Source organism: Acomys minous (genome assembly GCF_964271855.1).
Source record: "Acomys minous genome assembly, chromosome: 14".
In the NCBI taxonomy this organism is placed as follows: Eukaryota; Metazoa; Chordata; class Mammalia; order Rodentia; family Muridae; genus Acomys; species Acomys minous.
In genome coordinates, this window is record NC_140496.1 from 42,667,508 (window position 1) to 42,686,665 (window position 19,158).

General features: G+C 54.5%; 1 protein-coding gene across 1 annotated transcript in view; it reads left to right on the plus strand.

Moving 5' to 3' along the window:
• Positions 1-5,264: 5,264 nt before the first annotated feature.
• NFIX (nuclear factor I X) overlaps positions 5,265-19,158 on the plus strand; it is a 99,269-nt gene continuing 85,375 nt past the window's right edge. The window contains exon 1 of the mRNA XM_084756493.1: positions 5,265-5,429. Coding sequence (XP_084612619.1) covers positions 5,403-5,429 — 27 coding nt within the window. The 5' untranslated portion in view covers positions 5,265-5,402. The remainder of the gene's footprint in view (positions 5,430-19,158) is intronic.

Below are 19,158 nucleotides of genomic sequence, written 5' to 3' on the forward strand. Positions count from 1 at the left end.
GGCAGGTAATGCCATGAGCTTGCTTCTCCCTCTCCAACACCTGCATGGGAAGAAGACACCTGCTGCCAGCTGTAGCCAGGTGGGCAGCTGGCAAGGAGGAATGTGGGGGATTCCAGCTGTGACAACCCAGCTGTGCCCAGCCCCCCAGGTAGCACCCCCTCCTTCTCAATTTCTTCAGGGCCAGGTGTGCCCTCAGATTTGGGCTCTGGGAGTCGGGAAGGCTGGGCTACTCTGTTTCTCTGTGAGAAACCCCCCTCCTCCAGCTGCCAGCTGTGAAGACTCAGAACATGGTGATTCTGTATCTGTGTATGTGTGTATGTGGGGTGCATCTGGTATCAAAATGGGGTCTGAGTGTGGGGTAATGCGAGTGCAAATATGTGTGAATACAAGGGCAAGAGCTTGGCTTCTGTGGACAAAGATGGACACAGTGAGTGTGTGAGCCTAAAGGAGAATGTGCATACGTGTATATGCACACAGGGAGGTGCTATGGTGTGAGTTTCAGTGTATAGGTGGAAATGTGGTTGCTGTGTGAGAATTAGTAAAGGGATAGACTGGGCGTGTAAAGACGGCGGGGAGAGTGTGTGCAAAGCTTTATTGTGGACTGGACTGGACTGTGTGTATACGTGAAAGAGGGAGGGTGAAGGGATGGGTGTTGTGGAGGTGGGGGTGTGACTGCAGAATGGCTGTGTGTGTGTGTGTGTGTGAACATAGTGTCGACGTGTGAGTGCAAGGTGGGAGCTATGTGAGAGTACAAGTCGGGTGTTAAATGCAAACGAATGCTAGAGTGTGCGTGTGCAAATGAAAGGATATGGGAATGAAGGGTTAACTTGTGGTGTATATATGTGGGGGTTGGCATTGTATGTGGGTGTGTGTAAACAGCTGATATGCAGTGTATGTGTGCGTAAAATGGTTCCATGGTGTCTAGTACGTGTGAAGGCTTGATACTGTGGTGCGTGTCTGTGAAGGATTCATGTTGTACTCGCGTGTGTGTGTGTGTGTGTGTGTGTGTGTGTGTGCGCGTGTGTGTACAGGGTTGATATTGTCTAGCGTCTGTACAGGATGGATGGTGTGTCATGTGTGTCTGAAAGGTTGATGTGCGTGTTTTTAGGGTTGATACCGTACAGTATGTGTATAAGGGGTTGATGTCTGGTGTGTGTGTTGATAGTTTCAGGGTTGATATTGTGCAGTGTGTGTGTGTGTGTGTGTGTCTGTGTGTGTGTCTGGTATAAAGCACTGACATTGTCTGGGGTGTGTGTGTAAAGGTTTGAGGTCTGATGTGCATGTGTGTCTAAAGGATTGATGTTGTGCAATATGTGTGTGTAAAAGGTTGATGTCCTGTGTGTGTGTGTGTGTGTGTGTGTGTGTGAAGGTTTGTTGTGCAGTATGTGTGTGTAAGGGGTTGATGTTGTCTGGGATGTGTGTGTAAGGGGTTAATGCCTGGTGTGTATGTGTGTGGAAAACTGATGTGCAGTATGTGTGTGTGTAAAAGGTTAATGTCTTGTGTGTGTGTGAAGTGTTGCTGTGCATGTGTATAATGTGTGTGTTTTCAGGGTTGATATTGTAAAGTAGTGTGAAGGGTTGATTTTTGTCTGGTATGTGTGTGTGTAGGTTGATGCTGTGTATGTGTATTTGTGGGCACGGTGAGTGTTGTTTAGTGAGTGTGAGGGTTAATATCCTGTTTGTGGATATTTGTGTGTGTGTGTGTGTGTGTGTGTGTGTGTGTGTGTGTGTGTGTGTGTAGGGTTTGTGTTATTTATTGTGTGTCTGTGTGAAGGGTTGATAGTATGTTGTATGTGTGTGCAGGATTGTTGTCTGCTGTGTGTGTGTGAAGGATAAACTAACTGACCCCTCCTCCCCCCCAAAAAAAGCCCTCAAAAAAGACATCTTCTGTCTCTTCTCCCAGACATCTAGGTCCCAGACCTCCTCCATCCTGGTCCCATCTGTCTCTCAGACAGCACAGCCTCTCTGGGTTCCCCCTTCTGGGGCCATCCTGCTTGCCCAATCTTTTCAGTCCCCAAATCCCCTCTTCCTTCCAGCAGCCCCTCCCAAACTCAGGTCTTAGTGTACCCCCAGCCCCATACAGCACCTCACTTTTAGCCCCCCTTCTTGTCTCTGAGCCCCTCCCCCTCCTGTGTGGCAGCCCTGAAACTTTAACCGGGTGTTAAAAGTTTCTGTTTACGAGAAGCCCTTGAATTTTTAAGGACATATCAATTCCCTCCCTGTGCCAGGGCCCTGCATCCTTGCCTCACAGGCAGCCGCTCTGGGTGCAGGGGGAGGCTTGAATCACTGGATGGGATCTCAGGGGCGGTGGCCCCAAGCAGGGGTGACAGGCACACCTCATCCCCAGATAGCTCCAGGCACAGAGACCCTGCTCCCCATACGCAGGCACACAGAACCATCTAGTAACACAGATGAATACAGGCTGACGGCTTTAGGCAAGCATCTCCACCACAGACAGTCATTCCCTTGTGAGCATGTGCACGCATGCGCGCGCGCGCTTTTGGTTTTTTGAGATAGAATCACATGTAGCCCAGGCTGGCCTCCAGCTTGCTGTGTGGACGAGAGTGACCTTGAACTTCTGATCCTCCTGCCTTTGTTTACGGAGTGTTGAGATAATAAACGTGTGCCACCATGACTGGCTTACGCAGTACTGGGGATCAAAGCCAAGGGCTTCATGCGTGTCCTCAGCCCTACATTGTTTTCACATACATAGACACAGAAGCACAAGCATGTTATCCTTGGTACACAGCCACACACACACACACACCTACACTCACACCAGCTATACAGACTGACATGGGCTGACATACATAGAAACATATCTGACACACACTGACCATACATGTTGCAATGGGCTGTGCAGGCAGGATGACCTTGAACTTGAGCACATGGATATATTCACACTTAGATGGGCTAACATACAGGCACGTACGGTGCACCCACATACACTCACATTCAACCAGGCACGTTAGCATAGTCTGACAATCACAGCTATATACACACACTGATATGGTCTTATGTAACTTACTAGTATGGGCTGACACACACAGACCCACATCCTTGACACAGACACCCATCTTTGACGCACCCTGCACACTCAGGGCTTCTCTACTGGCTGGGACCTACAGGAGTGGGCAACAACAAAGAAGAAAACAAGTGCACAGAAGTCTTTTCACAGGCAGTCCCTCTGGGACTTTTCGACACTCACCTGCTGGGACACACACACACACACACACACATTGGGACATACAGGGAAAACATGGTATATATCTCCAAAGTGGCTGCGCTGACACGTTTGACACACTCACCTAGGCGTCCTGTGGCCTCACTTCCTGTCACACTCCACTCCCATCAATGACCGGTGTTCTCTGTCCCGCTATATTCCTCCTGCTTGACACAGAGAGTGGAGGCACCTTTGCTGACTCCCAGACACCTCCATGAATACAGCCACACCCATGTCACCATTCAGAATACACTGAGCAATACACTGAGCACACTCCTGAGCGCGCACACGCACACACACACACACACACACACACACACACACACACACACACACACACGTCTTTCTCAGACCCACCCCAGGCACACTGCCTGCTGTCCTATTTCAGAGGTTTTGGGACAAGGGGCATAGCATTTGGGGACATTTAAATATACACAAACACACATCTTTGTGCGTGCTAGCCCCTACACACCTTACCTACGCACACCTGGGCGCCCATACCACCCCCATAAGACAATGCATTGCTGAGAATTGCCACAGCTTCTTGGCCCAGGAGGCTGACAAGGTGCTGGTTGCACCTGGCAATAGGATGGAGCTGTGTCTTGGCAGGAGCTGCCTGGGGACCGAGGCACAGGCTTGCCACCCAAACCTGGGGTCACCCAAGGGTTCTCTGTGCCCTACCTCAGGGTTTCCAGGACTTGGCTACCCCTCTTACTCACCTTCTTCCTCCCCTCACTTTCTGTGAAGGCGTTTTCCTCTCTCTGTTGTTTACTTGTTTGTTTGTTTGTTTGTTTTTTGAAACAGGGTTTTCACTATACAGGCCAAGTCAGCCTCCAACTATGTAGCCCAGGCTACATACAACTCAGTCAATGATGGACCTCTGGTAGCTTCTGAGGGCAGGGATGCAGGCATATGCCAGCTCACCCCACCTCATCCCCATCTGTGGTAGAAATAAGTCCTGGGCCTGCAGCAGGGCTGGAGCCTCATCACAATACAGATAATGTTCTTAAGTCCCAGGACACGTGCAAAGGTATGGGAGACAAATGAAGGGTAGGGGCGTGTGTGTGTGTGTGTGTGTGTGTGTGTGTGTGTGTGTGTGTGTGTGTGTTGGGAGATGCTCTAAAGAGCCTGTCAGCTCTTTTGCTGTCAGGATTGTTACATCAGTGTGCCCTAGGTTGGGGTGTATCTGGGCAACACAATGTGTGATGTGTATCTTCCCGTACAGCTATACTTTGTGCCCTTTGTAAAGGGGGGGTGGGGTGTTCCATGTGGCAGCGCCTCCTTTTCATCAGTATCACCCCGTGTCTGGGTGGATTGCAACAGCTGCCTGCTGAGATATTTTGGCAGATATGTGTTGGTGTGTCATTGTGTGTCTGGAGTGTGACAAGGTATGGTGTGGTCGTGCATGTGTCAGTATTCTGCAGGAACATGTGTGGCACGTGTATGTATGTATGTTAGTATGGCTCTGAGCGTTGGTCTGCATTGGGACGACATGTGACAGTAGGTGGTGTGTGGCTCTTGGTTGTGTCTGTGCCCGGTGTGCACCGCCGTCTGGTGTGACTCCGTGAGGAATAGGCCCTGTGTTCCTCCGTGACATTTGTGCCCGTCCAAGCCCCGCTGCGTGTCAGCGTGTGTCGGCGCCCGAACGCCGGCCAGCACGTGTCGGGGCGGCCGCGTCGGTGTGCGTCCCCGCGTGTATGTGTGTGTGCGTGTGTGCGTGTGTGCATGTGTGTGCGCGCCGGCCGCGCTCACCCGCCCCGCCCGCCCCTCCCCGCGCCCCTCCTCCCGCCCGCGCCGCCCGCCCGCTCCCTCTCCCCGGAGTGCGCCGCTTCCAAACTTTGTCTAAACTTTCACTTTCACAGCGCGGCGGCGGCGGCGGCGGCGGCGGTGGCGGGCGAGGGCGACCGGCCGAGCGGCGGCGGCATGGAGTAGACGCGCGGCGGCGGCGGCGGCGGACGCGAGAGGCAGCGGCGAGCGCGGCGGCGGCCCGGAGCCCGCGGGGCCGAGCCTGTGAGCGCGGAGCGGCGGCGGGCCGAGCGGGGCCGCGGGGCCGGGCGGGCGCCGCGCGGCGGAGGCCGGAGCAGCGGAGCCGGAGCCCCAGCGCCAGCCAGCGCGACGCCGCCTGCCGGGCCTGCCCTCGCCGCGGCCGGCCTCCGCGCTCGCGCCCGGGCGCCCAGCGATGTACTCCCCGTACTGCCTCACCCAGGTACCGGCCGCCGCCCCCGCGCCCCGGGAGGGCCGGGCTGGGGTCCCGCAGGCGCGCGGGCAGCGGGCGGGGCGCGGGGCGCTGCCCTGGGGGCGCGCGGCGGGAGTGCGTGGAGAGGGGGCGAGGGGGCGAGTGCGCGCGGCGGGGCGCGGCGGACAGCGGACCCCTGCTGCTGCACGGCGACGCGGCGTGGTGGCAGGCGCGGGCAGGCAGGGTGACACGGCGGCAGGAGGCAGAGTGGCCCCGGGGCGTCCGGGAGCACGGCGGGCGGCGTTCCCAGCGCGCGGCGCGGCGCGGCGGCCCCGGGGTGGCAGTGGCGGGCGTGCGGGGCGGCCGCTCTGCGCGCGGCTGGGGTGCCCCGGGCGGCCCGGGCGTCTCCCCAAAGTCTTTGTTCAGGCCTCGCATGGGAGCGGGGCTGAGAAAATGGCGGGGCTCCCAAATTTCGGAGGGGCAGGGGAGGGGAGGGAGGGACGGGCGTGCTGCCAGCCGGGGCCGCGCCTCTCTGCGGATCCTGGACGTTTGCAGACGCGGCTCCCCGGCCCCAAACTTTACTCCGTGCAAACTTTCCGGTCTCAAAGACCTGGACCGCCGCGGTGTGGACCTGGAAGTGCCCCGGGGAATCCCGGCCCGCCACCCGCAGGCGGGAAGGGCGGGAGCAGCTGTGGACACCGCAGGCGGACCCTGTTGGGAATCAGCCGTCGGGTCAGCCTCGGGCACAGCAGCGCTGACCTTGGCGTGCTTCGGGAGCGCGAGCGCGAGAACGCGTCCCGCCTCCTGCGAAGTTCCCTGCGCTGTGTGTAGCGGAGGCTGAGGCCTGGAGCATGCCTGATCTGCCACCCCACTCTTCCCAGCCGCGACTCCCAGGCTCTGAGAGGGCGGGAGCCAGCCCAGCTCAGACCCAGAGAAGCCCCTCACAGATCTACTTGCCGGGACCAGGCCAGGGCAGGTGACAGACTCGGCAAGCAAACGGGATTTGTGGACGTTGTTTAGTCTTGCCTGCTGGCCAGGCTTGTCTGTAGGAGCTCTCTATGCCAGCCCTGAGTCCCTAACAGCCACTTCTACTAAGCCAGAGCCCTTTCAGACAAGTGCTAAATGAACCCCACTTCGGAGTGGGGGGACACACACCCATGGTGCGTATGTATGGCCAGGTAGTGAGGAACATGTCAGGATGTTTCCAAGGGCAAGAAGGTACATTCAGGTGGGTTGTACTTCCAACGACACAGCACTCTTGTATTCCCAGGTATGTGTGTGTGTGTGTGTGTGTGTGTGTGTGTGTATGTGTGTGTGTGTCTGTCTGTCTGTCTGTCTGTCTGTCTAGAATCTGAAGGTGGCCTCTGTAGGCTGACGGTGGCCAGGCTGCATGGCACAAACACAGATGACCAGGAGAGTGATCTGTCTTCGAGTACAAATCCCATGCAAGTGTGTGTCAGTGGAAAGCCCCGTGCTGGCCCGTCTAGTGCTGTGTGCATGCACATGCAGGTGTTAGGAGCCAATCTGACCACCATAGCAGCGTGGATCTACTCTTCCAAGTAGTCAGCTACCCTCACAGGAGGACCTTGTCCGCTTTCTAGATCTGAGCTGTGGCTGTGCTTGGGGAGATGGTTTGCTGGTCTTTGTGGCTGGTGTTTGAGGTCTAGTGAGACAAAGACCCCATACTCTACCAGATATCTTGTCTACCAGGCTGCTAGCTGGCCTCCCACCCAACCCTGCCAGACATCTGGGGTTGCCCCCTCCCGGCCCCGTGGGCCGAGTGGAAGCACCCACCCCTGGAGAGAAAAAAAAATGCCAGCTGATACACTGGTGACAAGGCTATGAAGGGACTGGGATGGCCCCCAGATTTGGGGTGATGGCCTCGGCTTGGCTCTGTGGCACTCCAGAAGGGAATCCGGGCTCCAATCTGTGCGAGTTACATCTTGCACACGCCAGGCTGCCTGGGAGGGTAGTGGGCACAATCTCACCAGTCTGCCAGCCCTGCATGGTGGGCAGGGAAACCCCTTTGCTTAGGGTCCTTGGCAGCCTTCGGTCAGCAGGGTCTGGCTGTCCCTGCCTTTCAGCCACATCTCTTTTCACAAACCTCTCCACTGCCATAGTTTGCCCCCCATCTTTGCTTTTCCAACAACCCTTTTTGCTGGCTGGCCTTTTTTGTACGTCTCTCTCTCTCCGCTCTTTGTTCCTTGCCATCTCTGTCCTCTGTACTTCTAGCTGTCCCTCTGTCCTTGTCTTCCCCCATTTCACTCTCAGTCTTGCTCTCTGCTCCCCACCCCACCCCCCTCTTTTTTTTTTCTTTCAAGCCAGAATTGGCTTCAGTTTTAAAGTCAATAAATGATTGAGCAGAACCAAGCTTGGAGCAGCAGGGCTGGGGTGGGGGGTGGCGGGCCTGGCAAGAGGAAGGGTAGTGGGGAGGATCTCCTTCTAGAAAAGAGAAATTAATCCAGAGCTGGGTGGGCAGTTGCTGGAGCTCTTTACAACCGTAGGTCCCCGAGTTTCAGGATGTCAGGAATAGTGTGGCCTCAGCGGGCCCCTCAACAAACAGAGGCACACGCGCGCGGGTGCGCGCGCGCGCGCGCGCACACACACACACACACACACACTATTATCGACAAGAGGAGGTCATAAACATCCAATTCACATTGACATCCAAAGACACACCACTCTTGGCATACACCTCAACACACATTTCCCCTAGAGATGGGATATATGTATCTATGTAAGTTCAGGCATGAAAAACCTCCCTACCACATAGCCATCATCAGGTCCAAACCGTGTACCCGTGGTATTCAAAACCACCAACACTTGAACATATCCCCCTCAACACGGTCCCCGTGTGGATGGCTATGTCCCAGAAATAGCAGTCGTTCCCACTGTCATGGTGCCCTCAGCACAAACTCGGCCCCGGCGGGTCCAAATGTGCACAGAGCCGAGGACGGAGGGCGATGGGCATGCGTTTTCACACCGAGACATGACGCCATTGGCTTTCAAGTTGCAAAGATTCTCTAATAATCTGTGTAGATACACACCCGTGCCTTCCCACTCCTGGCCACAAGAACATATATGCTAATATGCGGACATTTGTGGACACACACAAAGACCACAAAGACACACAAGGATGTCCACAGATAGGATGACCCTCAGACAGGCAGCTGTGCCAGTCTCCCCCAAAGAACCTTTGATCTTGCGCAACCATATGCTAACTTGGCGGTGAGTTGGATCTGCCCTCATGTCTCTTCCCCTACCTCTGCCTCTGCACTTTTCCTGGCTACTGTGGCAGCTCTTCTGTCCCTGTAAACTATGGGCCGCTCTTTGCTCTTGAACCAGTGGTACTCACATCTTGTTCTGTTTCATTTATTTCTTGAGGTGGCTGTCTTGCCATGTAGCCCAGGCTGGCCTTGAACTTGCAGCGCTCATCTTGCCCTTCACTGAGTGCTGGGACGACAGGGGTGAGCCACCATGCTCTAGCTTGGCAGTCTTGCCTTTGTGCTTGCTGGATTGTTTGCAGCAGGATGTCACGCAGCCCAGGCTAGCCTTGAAGTAGCTCTGTAGCTGAGGATGACCTTGAACTCTTGACCCTCTTGTCTCTACCCTTCAAGAGCTAGGACCACAGGCGGGAACCACCGTGCCTGGCAGTGCTGGCTTTTCTCTCTGTGGCTCTGGCTCCGCACACGCCTCCTACCCCTAACATAAAGAGTGAAACTGACGCAAGTTGGGTTACTTTGGGAACCACTTTGGGGTCTTGGGAGATGTTCCAGTGGCGGGCCTGGCTAAGCTCAGAGCCACAGACCTGTTGGGTTAACACTACCCCAGTAGGAGCCTGGGCTCTTGAGCTAGACACGAACATCTTCCGTAGTTTCCAGGGCTGCTAGATAGAGGGTGTGCGGGCAGAGGTCAGAGACCAAGGACTAGTCAGCGGTGGATTTAAGCGTCCTGTCTGTGTCTCCAGGACAGAGGTTTCCCTGGCCTGGGAAGTAAGGTATGACTTTCGGCCCTGTGATGTAACTTACCACCATGCTGGGCAAACGGCATGTGCTTGAGATTCCTGTTGTCATATTGTTCCTGAGCATCTGATAGAAAAGGGTGATCGTGAAGGCAAGAAGACAGCCGAGCGGAGGAGACCTTTGCCACTATGGCAATCCTAGAGTACTTCCTGGAGGAGGAAGCAAGAATTTGGAAGGACAGAGCTCAGCTCTTTTCGTCTTACTGTGGTCCTGTAGGCTAAACAGGGGGTGACAGACTTCACAGTAGGGTATGAGGAAATGACCTTCCCTCACTAATGGAGCCAGGTGTCTCTCTTGGTAAAGAGTATGTGGGCTCACGTGGGCCTGTATGTAAGTTGGACAAAGCATGGAGACTTGGTTCATCCTGTTAGTGACTCAGAGATGTCCCCTCTGCTCCAAGCCACTTATGAGTCTTCATTGACTGTGATGGGGATCCACCATAGGGCGGGATCCCCTGGGAGCCCTCGGTTGAATCAAGCAGGCTTTTTGGGTAGACATAATGGCTTCCATCAAAATCCTGAAGCGAACCTGGTTGTACTGTAGGCCTCCACTTTGTGTGTGTGTGTGTGTGTGTGTGTGTGTGTGTGTGTGTGTGTATGTGTGTGTATGTGTGTGTAGCCATGGCTGTCCTGGACTTGCTTTGGAGACCACGCTAGCCTCGAACTCACAGCGATCCACCTGCCTCTGCCTCCCTGAGTGCTGGGATTAAAGGCGTGCGCCACCACATCCGGCTCCGCCACATGTTTTGGACTGCTTGGATGTCTGTCCCCCCAGGAGTGGGGCTGGGATTTGGGGCCTTGCAGCATTCTCCTTCTAATTGCGTCAAGACAGAGGAGACCTACCTACTTCCTCTAAGTTCATTCTAGAGATGCGCTCCCCAGTAAGCTGGGTCAAACAAGAGGGGTGTCTCTACACTCTTGCTTCCAAATCCCTACGTTGTGGGGTCAGTAGGATGAAGGGGTAACTATGATAGGCTGCTCTCAAGATTCCTGTATCTAAGTTCGAGGCCAGCCTGGTCTACAAAGCGAGCCCAGGACAGCCAAGGCTCCACAGAGAAACCCTTTCTGGGGGAAAAAAAAATTCCCGTAACTAGATCAGCATGCTGGGTGGTCTTACAGCCACCATGTCCTCGCGGACCCCTGTTGGCCCATGTATGTGCTCCTTTCTATTTGTTTTTTTTTTGTTGTTGTTGTTTGGGTTTTTTTTGGGGGGGTGTCACCTGCGTTTGACTTGTAGGACTGTCTCTCTCCAATGAATTTGGTGGCAGCGTGGCCGGGGTGTGCCTTACCATGCACGTTCAGGACTCTGTGGCATGTCTTTGCCCAGGCCTGGGGTAGCATTGTACCTGTCACTGTTACCATCTTTGTGGCTGTGTTTCAGAGTGAGGTGACTGTATCACAGTGAGACATAGGTCCCTCTTACAACAATGAGTTGGCCTGTGTTTTTCTGGAAGGATAGCAGTCACTGCTAAGCGTGTATCCGTAGCTCACACATGTGTCAGCCTGCACTCACATACATGCCAGTGTGTGTCTGTGTGCCAGCACACCCCCCCCCATGCCTGCCCGCCCTCCAGTGTCATTCTCCATCCTGGGCTTGTCCCTGTGACTGTTGTGCCCTACCACATGGCCCTTCTCTCAGGCATTCCTTGGCTTCTAAGCATCATGCATGATGCCCATGATGTCCCCCAAGCTGAGCAGCTGGAAGCAGGCTGGCCTCTTGTCCCTTCCCATGAGGTTGTGTGGCCATGGTGGCCCTGCTGTGGGCCCTGCTGTCCTCTGCCTGTCGTGGACAGAAGCTCATTGTGCAGGCAAGGTGCGGGTGTGCTGGGGCCGCCCATAGACCTCCCTCTGTCTGCACAGTGCACATTGATTTTGGCTTCTGCCTGTGGCTGCCCTGGCCTGGCCAGCTGGGTGTACTGCTGTCTCTGCGGGCCTGTGGCCACTGTCCCTATAGTCCTCGGCATCCCATTGCCAGGCTTGCCCCTGGGGTCCACATCCCAGAGGCACTTGATATCCCAGGGAGGCTCTGAGGGTTCAGATTTGGAAACTGAGGTCCCCTTTCCTTCCCCCTTTCTCTAGCTCTTTCCTCTCTCCCTCCTCCTTTCCTCCCCCTCCCGCTCCCTCTCTCCCTCTCTCTCCTGCCAAACGCGTCTTGGCTCTCTCTGAATATCTCTCCTCCTCGATTTTTGGCTCCAGCTCTGGGCTCACTCACTAAAGGAAGAAGGGCTAGCTCCCCACCCCCACCCCTTCCTCAACACCTCCCCCTCCTCAGGAGCCCCTCTGAGGGCGGGAGCAGCCTCTAGCAGGGGCCTGGGCCCCAGGGTAGGCTTGGCCAAGGGGGGCCCAGGCCCAGAGGGTGAAGGGATGAGGGGGATTGGGCCTGGCAGCCTGAGGGGGACAGTGGGCAGGGTGACTATGCTGCCAGGCTGAGCAGGCGGGCAGGGAGGGGTCGGGGGCACAGAGCTGGGGTGTCTGGCTTCTGGTGGGGCTGGCAGGCCTCTGTGAGGCGCAGCTGTGCCCAGAACTCAGAGTTGCGTTTGCCACCACTACCGATGTGGCTGCGCCAGCCAGAGAGGGGAGGTGGGTATCGGGCACTGCGGCGCTACACAGCCAATCAGAAGCCGGGTGGCACTGGGGAGCTTTCTACCCACCAAACCCCACCCTGAGGGGAGCTGAGGGTAGTGGCCAAAGTGGGCAGGGGTCAGTGCCCGCCACCATTGTTGGGACTCAGCTCTCTCTGCTGAAGCGGGTGCCAGCATTCTTAGCACAGGTCGGACCACAGCGGGGGTCTCTCTGTCCCCTCCTGAATCTGTAAGCAAAGCTAGAAGAGAGGATGGTTCTGAGGTGCATTCAGTGCCACTCCCGTGTCTCCAGAGGTGACTTAGTCTGAAGCTCAGGGGAGAAAAGGCACAGATCATCCAGGTGGGTCCAGGGAAATATCAGCTTCGATGCAGTCATCTGGTGGGGGGATTTATTCTGAGTCCACCTCATACAAAGTCATATACTCGCTGGCACAGGCGGGCGCGGAAAGTCACATTGGCAACCCAAACCTCCTCCCTCCATCAGGCATAAACATGTGTGCACACGCACACACAGAGACGTGTACATACAAAGAGACTCTCCCCCCCCCCACCAGACACCTACAGATACCCAGCCGCACCCCGGCATATCAATGCGCATGACGGGCAGGGAGCCATGTGTGGGTGGAGATGCATGGGGACTCACAGTCACACAACCACATGCTGTGAAGCACAGTCCAGACCACCACCACGCAACACACAGGGACACATGGAACCCACAGACACACGCACACAGTGACACTGCACACACGCCAGACGCAGGAACATGCCTGCACACATACAAGCGATAGCATACTCTTGGACACGTGGGCATGGATGGCCCTCAGATCAGTCCCCCTAGAGTGATTTTACCCAACAGAAATGTCAGGACCCAGAACTTGGGAGGCCGAGGCTGGTGGATCGCTGTGAGTTCGAGGCCAGCCCGCTCTTACACAGAGAGTCCAGACCAACCAACCAAGGGCACACAGAGAAACCCTGTCTTGAAAAACAAAAACAAACAAACAAACAAAAAAACCCAACCCAAACCAAAAAAAAAAAAAAAAAAGAAAGAAAGAAAGAAAGAAAGAAAGAAAACCACAAACAAACAAACCAAAAAAAGAAAAGAAAATGTCTGGAAACGTATTTGCTTGGCACACATAAAGGGGCATCACGGGCAATGAGCCAGGGATATTGCACAGGTCACCCTGCTACAAATACCAATCCAGCCCTCAAATATTGGTGGTGCTAAGGTCTGAAACACTAGTTTGCAAACACATCTAGTAACAAACCAATAGGTATGGTTAACACCTGACACCCAAAGTACACCTATGCACGGCGCACGTAAGTAGGACAAAAGGCTGGCTAGCACAGGGTCGGTTGCATACAGACCTGGACATTGTCCCATGTGCAGCCTCACACGCGCAAACCCGTGTATTATTAGTTTGCACGTGGCCACAGCTGGGCCAGGTTAGAAATAGCCCCCTCAGCTGAGAGTCCCCTTACTGGAGCCACATTGCCGGCCTACTGAGTCACATAACTGAGTCAGCCCTTGCCTGGCCCTGGTGATAGAGCATTTGGAGCCGGACCCTGACCTGTCCTGATAGCATTTGGAGCCCTGACTCTGGCTTGGCTTGCTGGACGTGGTAGTTTTCTGCACTCTTTATCGCCCTGCAGCCACGGAGAGGCAGGGGGACAAAGCTGAATTCTGAGATGCTCTAATCCTTTGGCCTTTGTTCCTTTGCAGCGCTGGGCCTGAACCCAGGCCTCACGAATGCTGCTGTCAAGCAATGCCCTCACTCCAACCCTTTTGGCTTTTTTTTTTTTTTTTTTTGGGAAGGGGTCTTCACGTCTGACCCCCGGAAAAAAAAAAAAGAGAAGGAAGCCATAGATGGCAGAATAGTGTTGAGAGGAGGCCTTTTGCAGAGTAATATCAAAATGAATATTTGCCCTAAAAACCATAGCCAACAAACAGTTAATGTGTACAGAGGGCTTGCCATCTTAGCTCCTAGCTAGATGCCTCTGAACACATCCCCTTCAGTTTCTTCTGTGTGAGTCTGTAGAGCCAGCTTTCCAGGTTGGAATCCTGGCTTTGCAAAACTAGGTGCTCACTAACCCTGTGATCCTAGACCGATCACTCAGCCTTTCTGGCCAGCGTGGGGGTGAACTCTGCCTTCCAAAAATATTTTTATTTATTGTGGGCACGGTGGTGCACGCCTATAATCCCAGCACTCGGGAGGCAGAGGCAGGCGGATCCCTGAGCTCCAGGCCATCTTGGCCCACAAAGCAAGTCCAGGACAGCCAAGGCTACACAGAGAAACCCTGTCTTGAAAAACCAACTCCTCCCCCCCCAAAAAAATTTTTAAAAAATGTATGTGTATGCGTATTTTGGCTGCATGTATGTCTTTGTGCTATATGTGGAAGAGGTCAGAGGTCAGAAGGTGTAGCAAACCCTGGCACTGAAATCAGGAGTGGTTTCAAGCCCCCACGTGGGTGCTGGGAACTGAACCTGGGTCTTCTGCAGGAATAATCATTAAACCAGCTCTCCGGCCCATGGAGGTGTACCCCTTTAATTTTAGCACTTGGGGCTGAGGCAGTTGGGTCAAGAGTTCCAGACCAGCTTGGCTTGAATAGCCCAGTCCTGTCTCAAAAATAAATAAATAAATAAATAAATAAATAAATAAATAACCAGGTGGTGGTGACACACAACTTTAATCCCAGCACTTGGGAGGCAGAGGCAGGCCAGCGTGAGTTCGAGGCCAGCCTGGTCTACAGAGTGAGTTCCAGGACAGCCAGAGCTGATACACAGAGAGACTCTGTCTTGAAAAAAAAAAAACAACACGTGCATATAGCATGGTGGCTTGTCTTTAATTCCATCACTTCAGAGGCAAAGGCAGGAAGATCTCTATGAATTTAAGGCCAGCCAGGTGCACATGGAAAGTTCCAGGCCAGTCAAGGTTGCATGGTGAGATCTTGTCTCAAAAAACAAACAAACAAACCAACCATAGTAGTAGTAGTAGTAACAACAACAACAATAACAATAATAATAGATAAGATTGAAAAAGAAAGGAGAAGCAGAACTGTAGGAGAATCTGAACTGGTTTTCAGAAGATGCTCTAAAATTGCACAGGGACTACAGACACATGCACTTGATTTTATATATGACAGAACTAGACTCAGAGAAGCCTCATGTAGTGCCAGGGTCAAGGGCAGGAGCCCTTGTGGTCTCTGCAGGGTTCCTGATCATCATTCTCTCCAGTCCTTCTGATGAGGCAGCACTGTAGCCATTTCCTTGTGCTGTCCCTAGTGCCTGCAGTCACAGCATGATTTAAAGTGTGCCTCAGAAGCCTGCCCAGTGGCTCATGCCTGTAATCCCAGCGCTCAGGGAGGCAGAGGCAGGCAGAGCGCTGTGAGTTCGAGGCCAGCCTGGTCTACAAAGCAAGTCCAGGACAGCCGAGGCTACACAGAGAAACCGTGTCTCGAAAAACAAACCAACAAAACAAACAAAAGACACCAAAAACAAACCAACAAAACAAAACAAAACAAAATTTAAAAACCCCTAAAAAATAAAAATAAAACCCCCAAAATCCTAAAACTAAAGTGCGCCTCAGCCTCAGTCCTGGTTGTGCCTTCCTTGTTATTCTTACCTTTAAGGTCTTCTGTTTAATACTCATAACAAGGGTGGTCTTCAATGCTTGTACCCTTCCCAGTTAGGCCTGCCCTTAACATAGCAGGCCCACTGCCCTCTCCCACACCTTGCTGGGCACCCAGCCGGAGCCTGCGTGCTGGGGGTACAGCCGGGGGGCCTGTGCATTCCTTTGACAAATATTTACCAGGCACCTCCTGGGTGCCAGGCCCTGTTCTAGGCCCTGGGGGCTCGGCATGGTGCAAAACCAGCTAAGGTGCCAGCCCTAGTGGGAAGGCAGACAGCAAGCCTGATAAACAAGGGTGTGTCCTGTCCTTGGGACCGTGTTAGGTGCTGTGGGAAAGAGCTCAGCAGGGCCCTTAGCGTGTAGGCAGCTGCGGGATTAGCCGAGGGCGCCTGGGTACCCATTCCCACTACCCTCAGCCACCCTATTTTTTTTCTCGGACAGGAAGCCCAGAGGTGATGGGTGTGGGGCTCAGCGTGGTCCTCTCAGCTGTCTACTGGAAGCTCAGACACCGCCATCCTCTCTGCATCTGTGTGATACGGCATATGGTGTCCACCTTAGACCTGGGACCGAATAGCTGTGTCTTCTCCTGTACACAGTCAGGCCTTGGACAGGCATTGAAATTCTCAACCATGGCACTTGGAGCCAGGGGGTGGGGTGGGGTGGGGGCAACTGGTGGCCCAGAGTAGCACTTCCACCTGGAGCCCTAGATTTAGCTCCTGGGGGTGGGCCTGGTTTATTTTTACCTCAGCCTGTCACCCTGGTAGCACCAGGCTACACCATCTTTGCAGAGTCTTGGGGTCCTGCCATACTTTTCAGGGGGACCTGGCCTTGCATTCTGGGCCTCTCAACTCTTCCTGGGCTACCAGATCCCCTGTATCCCTAAAGTTCCGGAATCAAGGGCTTTAGGTGGGGCACGCAGAGGTGGGGGGAGGGGTGGCCAGGACAGGGATCAATGCTACAGGCTGGCAAACACCATACCCAGCCTGGTGGCATTTGGTTTGGCCCCCTGCCTGCCCCACCCCCACCCTGTGCCTGGGCAGAGCTGAGTGGCTGCTAGTGCCAGTCTCCATTTCGGAGTTTGTGTGAGGCGTCGCGGAGGGGGGCATGCTGGGCACCTCCAGTCCCCTGCTTGTCCCGTGCAGTCTGGGGCCTGTTCCCCACCCCATGCCTATTCCTTGGAAGGGCTTGGAGTTGCTTTGCCCGCTGCCCCTTTGCAGCCTGGAGCTTGGCGAGGATGTCTGCCTGGCTTCCATCTTTCCCTAGTGTGCTCTCTCTCTCTCTCTCTCTCTCTCTCTCTCTCTCTCTCTCCCCCCCCCCCCCATCCTTTTCTGCCTGCTATGGCTCACCATTCCTGGCATCACCTCCCTTCCCCCTCCCGTAGGCGCCAACCTCACTTCCAACCCCGCCATTGTTGGCTCTCTCAGCCTTCTCTGCCGCCTAGGGCTGGGACCAAAAATGGGGTTTTTGGAGGTGTGGGCATGTGAGCATCAGGGGCTTGCTGGTTACTTATCTTCGAGTCTGGAATGGGCATGTCGTTTAAGCCAGTTGGCGAACCTGCCTCCTCATACGGCCTGAAGGTGGGCAGAGCTAGGCTTCTGCAAAAGCAGGGATATTCTTTTATTCTGAAAGCCGCCTAGGCCTTGTGCTAACCTCTGAGACACCCAGAAGACCAGAGTGCCGCTGCCTGCTGACACCTGGCAAGCAAAAGGGGGGGGGTCTTCATGAATGGTGCACCCATACCTTTCCCTTGCAAGTTCCTCCTGGAGCTACGGGGTTCCTGCTGCCCCTTTCCAGAGCTGCGATGGGGCTGACCAAGCCTGGTATTGGGCACTTGTGCCCCTAGAGGGACAAGGGACTTTGGAGGAACCGGTTTACTGCCCCCCTCCCCCAAGCCCGCTGCCCGAGTCTCTCTGCACTAAACAAAGTTTGCTAAGTAACTTCAAATGTTATTTGAGGACGGCCTGGCCTCAGCCCAAGGCGGCCCTGTGGAAACTTGTTTTTCGCTGCCGAGGCTGCAAGTATCAAAGACACACTTTCGGATGAGGGGGGGTGTTCTCTCATGGCTCTCCTCCTCTGTAGCATGGTTGGCCCTGCGCGGACAGTTAGAGCAGACACACTCAGGACACACACGCACACCAGAGACAGCAACAAGCCAGCCATAACATGTAACACGCACACACTGGTGGAGGAGGCCTGAAAGACACATGTGTTCCTTGCCTGTGTGACACAGGGTAGTGCCCCCTAACCCATGTCCCCAGAAATTTTCCAACTAGTAGGCTTTGTCTTCTTTGTGGTTGTCACACAGTTGAGATGGTCAGATAATTTTTTGTTGTAGGTGCCTGGGCATACTTGGATAAGTCCCCCAGCCTCAGTTTCCCTACTCATAGAGGGAAGCAGAGTAGGGGGAGAAGCTGAAGTCTGCACTGGTTAGAATTCCTGGGTTGTAGCCTTGACCTGACTGTGTTTGGGGGTTCCTGGTGCCTCTTTAAAGGGGCGAGTCCTCAGCTCAGCTCTGAGCGCGGGCCTGTTGTAGCCCTGTCTCTTATAGGAAGTGGCTGGCATTAATGCTGCCGCCCATAGCATGGTGTGTGCATGGCCCTAGCGGTACACAGGCCCATCTCTTCCAAGACCCCAAGTCCCCTGAAATAGCCTGTGCTAACCTTGCCTTCTCTCTGGCTTTTTTTCTTTCTTTCTTTCTTTCTTTCTTTCTTTCTTTCTTTCTTTCTTTCTTTCTTTCTATCTATCTATCCCTAGTGTTGGAGGATTTAATCCAGGGCCTTGAGCAGGTTGGGCGGGTGCTCCACCACTGGGCTGCAACCTCGGCTCTGCTTGTTTTGTTTCTTCGGGCCTGTTTTCTCTGTCCTCAAATCCCTTTTCTTCCTTCTCCATGACTTCTGCTGGGAGGTCAGGAAAAAGAGATAAAAGGTTACAGGGCACTTCTCTCTCCCTGAAGCCAGCCAGGCCTCAGGCCCTCCATTCCCTGAGGTCTTTAGTCACACAGCAGAGAGGTTTTGTCACGTGATGTTCTGTTTCCTCACCTCCGAGGGTTGCAAACTGGTAGACCCCCTGGAATGTAAGGGAAAAGCCTAGAGTTGAAGGGACAATGGGATGCCTCCCCCCTGCCCCCCCCCCGCCATGAGAGCATACCGCCCCCCCCCATGAGAGCATACCGCCCCCACTGCCAAGTATACCCTCACTGAGGTAGCTTTAGAGGGTCCTCTATTACCAGCCACACAAACACTGCTCATCTTCACTCACAGTCAATGCCCGCAACACCCGCCACCCGCAGTCTGTCGCGCGGTGACAGCCTGTCACAGGCACTGCCGCACACCGGCACAATCTGTCGTCCACGCACAGTCTCACACACAACCTGTCACACACACACACACACACACACACACACACACACACACACACACAGCGGCACAGTCACACAGCCAGCCTCATGCGATCACACCAAGCGTCACCACAGCTTGTCACAGCCATAGAGTCCTCATAATGAAAAGAAGAGCTATGAACCCCATCTCAGG